Source organism: Montipora foliosa, chromosome 6, assembly GCF_036669935.1.
Source record: "Montipora foliosa isolate CH-2021 chromosome 6, ASM3666993v2, whole genome shotgun sequence".
Lineage (NCBI taxonomy): Eukaryota > Metazoa > Cnidaria > Anthozoa > Scleractinia > Acroporidae > Montipora > Montipora foliosa.
In genome coordinates, this window is record NC_090874.1 from 45,439,959 (window position 1) to 45,443,619 (window position 3,661).

General features: G+C 39.4%; 1 protein-coding gene across 4 annotated transcripts in view; it reads right to left on the reverse strand.

Annotated features, from left to right (window-relative positions):
- The window catches only part of LOC138007498 (uncharacterized), a 20,715-nt gene extending 18,144 nt beyond the window's left edge, over nt 1–2,571 (reverse strand). Inside the window, exons 1-2 of one of the 4 annotated variants that reach the window (XM_068854456.1) lie at nt 2,226–2,571; nt 681–715 (exon numbers count right to left, since the gene is read on the reverse strand). In XM_068854456.1, coding sequence (XP_068710557.1) covers nt 681–689 — 9 coding nt within the window. In that variant the 5' untranslated portion in view covers nt 690–715; nt 2,226–2,571. Of the gene's footprint in view, nt 1–539; nt 638–680 lie in introns of those variants that run through there. The other 3 variants (XM_068854457.1, XM_068854455.1, XM_068854459.1) reach the window with 3 other exon arrangements.
- Between the last annotated feature and the right edge of the window lie 1,090 nt (nt 2,572–3,661).

A 3,661-nucleotide genomic window follows, 5' to 3' on the forward strand; every position in this document is an offset into this window, starting at 1 on the left:
TTATATATACTGTTTCAAAGAGAAAGAGGAAGGTCATTCCAAGAGTATTTTCCAATAACAGATGAGCACAATTGTCGTATATCGGTTATAGCATAAGAAAGGAAGGAATAAATGCTGCAAAGATGCATCCTGAGTTGAATATTATTTTACATTGCTTAGAAACCAAAGATAATCATACATAAATAAATGTGTACATTTAAACAATAATTATCGTGAAATTTCAATAGACCTAAGGAAAGATAATGTGGGGTAATATAATCTTGTAGGGGAACAGCAGGTCTAAAACACAGGTCACATTTGACAGGTCACTCATTGCAGGTCATTGTTTTACCTTTTGGAAAGTAACCCTAACCCTCAATTTGGCTAACCCTAGGCCCAAGGTTGGTTTTTAGACCTAGGGTCAGCCAAATTGAGAGGTTTAGGTTACTTTCCGAAAGGTAAAACAATGACCTGCAACAAGTGACCTGTCAAATGTGACGCGTGTTTTAGACCCGCCCTAGGGGAACGTCATTTGATGATTCTAATAACTTTTTACTTACCCCACGATTTGTGATGAATATAAATACAGCTTTTGGTCACACACAATCTGTTACTGGAATGAACTCCCCCTTGACGTACTCAGCCTTGATGATAACAATGTTTTTAAAGTGAAACTACTGCACTAACCAGTCCCTACTCACCACTTCCATTACATCTTTTTAAGACTTTGCAGAATCTAGTATGAAGATACATGTAGATATGTAGCCATTTAGTGAATATGGATAAATAAGCAAGTAATAGATTATTGATTAGCCCATTGACTCCCAGGGGATTCCTTGGTGAGTAACATCGTCTGGCATTGAACTGAGTAAGATACGAAGTCTGGCCAGTTTAGGCCGGTTTGGGTGTCAAAGGGCTAATTAGACAATGTTCACTGACAAAATGCTTAACCTTAATTATGATGTTAATACAGGCTTGTCACAAATATAATGAATGTGATGATGCCAGGAAAGGTGATGGTCAATTCACATAGTGACATGCCCAAATATCTTAAGATTGAAACTTGTTCAAGGCATTGACCAGCTAAAGTAAGTTGAATTTACTTTCTGATCAGGTTGGAAAATAAAATATTGAGTTTTAGTTAAATTTCAAGTTGACTTGTTGGCACAATTACAGCAAGTGATAAATATTTGGTAGTTCAGAGTTAATGTGAATTAGAAGTTCATCTGTATAAATTATAGTGTTTTGGCATGCATGCATTCCCTCAATGTAATGTATATGGTAATTTCAACAAATTGCCATTTGCAGGGTGTCAAGTGGATAAAAGGGTCGCAACATAAGAAAATCGTTTTGCTTTTTTTTGCCTAAAAGTTCACACAGGAACAAAATAGCAGTATTTAAATGGGAATGCATAACTATAGTCATCATTGCAAGGTTCAAAATAATTGTTTTGTCAACATGAAGCACAAGTTTACAACATTTTTCTCCAGCCATGAGCACAAAAAATAGGAAAGTTTCCCTAAAAACAATCGAATTTTAAAGACACAGAAAAATAGGAAATAAAAATAGCTTGCATGCACCTTCATCAACTACCTACTGTGCAGCTTACTATAGTTCCCTTATTATCTAACCCCCGATTTCAATCCATGGCGTTATAGTAAAACCTCCACACAGGGTTCGTACACTTTTTCAGACCAAAAATTCAAGGACTTTCAAGGGCCAAATTTTGAAATTTCAAGGACCTCTTTTTTATTTACGTCGAAGAATTTACTCATGGAAATAGACTGACAGTACAATTCTTGCTCATTTTCCGTAACGTAGATGTGTGAAAATAATGCAAAGGCACTGGTAACCCCACAGCTCGTCGCGTTTTTATGACATGCTGACTTGCGTGGCTGATTATTTTTACTGAAGTTATGTGGGTCAGAAAAAATTCAAGGACTTTCAAGGACCAGGAATAAAGAGCAGAGATTTTCAACGCCTTGAAAATGTACTCTCAAAATTCAAGGGTTTTCAAGACGCGTACGAACCCTGTCCACACAAGTTGCTAGTTGAAAGTAGTAATAAAAATTTAGGAACTGGTGAAGAGGACGTTAATAACGCTGGCATTTCTTATAAGGTTTTTTTCTGTTGACAGGAAGGAAAGTAAAATACATTAACTTTTAAAAGAACATTTAATAGGCTGTGCTTGCTTATGTTAGCTTGAGATTATACACAAAACGAAAGGAATAGCGAACTCATCTTACCTTAGCAGACTTCAATTGACACCGGGGACTCGGCTGAACTCCCACCTCAATCTATCTATGTGCATGAAGCCACCGACGAAAATTCGATCACCCAAGAGCGAAAGACTGTAAAAACGTTTTACCACTGAAATGCCGCTATTCCAAAAGAAAAAAGGGCGTACACGATGCTGTTGCTACATTTTTTTAGCAAACAGTGGAACAAGACATTTTCGGCCGCCATTTTGTTTGTTATTTCGCTCGCACGCTTGTCAAAAAAGCCTGGGCACAAGCAAATTATCAACCAATCAGAGAAAAGTCCCCCTGGGAATACAAAAAATAGGTCCGCAATGCGTACTTGGGGTCTTACGCTTACTTTAACTCCATTGACTACAGAATTTGGTACTGCGGTCTCACTTTTACCATGCATGATTTGTTGAAAATTTGCCATAATGCAGCAGTGAAATGGGTTCCTTAAGTATGCTTCAAATTTCAGGACCTGCTCAGAATTTTACATTGATGACTTGCCGCTAATCTTTCTCTTATTGCCATTTGCACAGTTTAGACAACTCTTGCTGCATGCTACGTCATCTCTATCAGCTATTTGCTAGTAACAGAAGCACTAGATTGGCTAAGAAACAAACATGGCACTGTCATACATTCATATGATCTTATAAATGATCAAAAGAATGCTGAAATTCAACTAGAATCATCACTGGATGAGGTGTTCAATGAACAAGTACCCTCAGAGCTTAGTGAAAATCCCCAAACTACTGGAAATCACAGTCCATCAGCAAGAACAATGTATAAACAGCCAAGAGAAATATCTGATGACCAATTACGTCAATCAGTTACATGTAGATCATCTGAAGACAACGCGAAGGCGTTCGACAGGACGGGACACTTTCTTGCCATCGCGGTAAAACGAAGGTGACTTTGACAGCAAAAGTCGGAAGGTCAGTGGCGCGATCCGGCATCGGCTTCCATTGGCGTTGATTGTCCGTTCCACGAACGGGGCCAGGCCAGCGTCTTCTAGTTCTTGGTCGCGGATGTCTGTTTGTGGCAGCTGCACATGTGCTGTTAGGTTCGGGAACAGGAAACGGACCACATCATGGCGAATCTCGATCGACTCCTCGTGTTGAAGTGGAACTTTCGTTCCTCTTTCGTACTGGATTTGGGTCTGGATTTTCAAACGTTTCTATCGGCTCAGTTGGTAGGTGGGCCTGTGGCTCCCATGTATTCTCGCTGGGACAGTAACCTTGCCACTGTACCATGAATAGAGGTTTTCCGTTGTGGATTTTTTTGGCAACTATCCGCTCAGCTTGATAGATGCCGAGAACGTCAGGTTTTCTGTCGCAGAATATCCGGTCACGAGGAATCGCAGCAGTTTCTAGGCACTTATAATAGCCCTGAGGTGGACGACTACGTTTCTCCATCTTCAAAACAGATCGAATATTTTG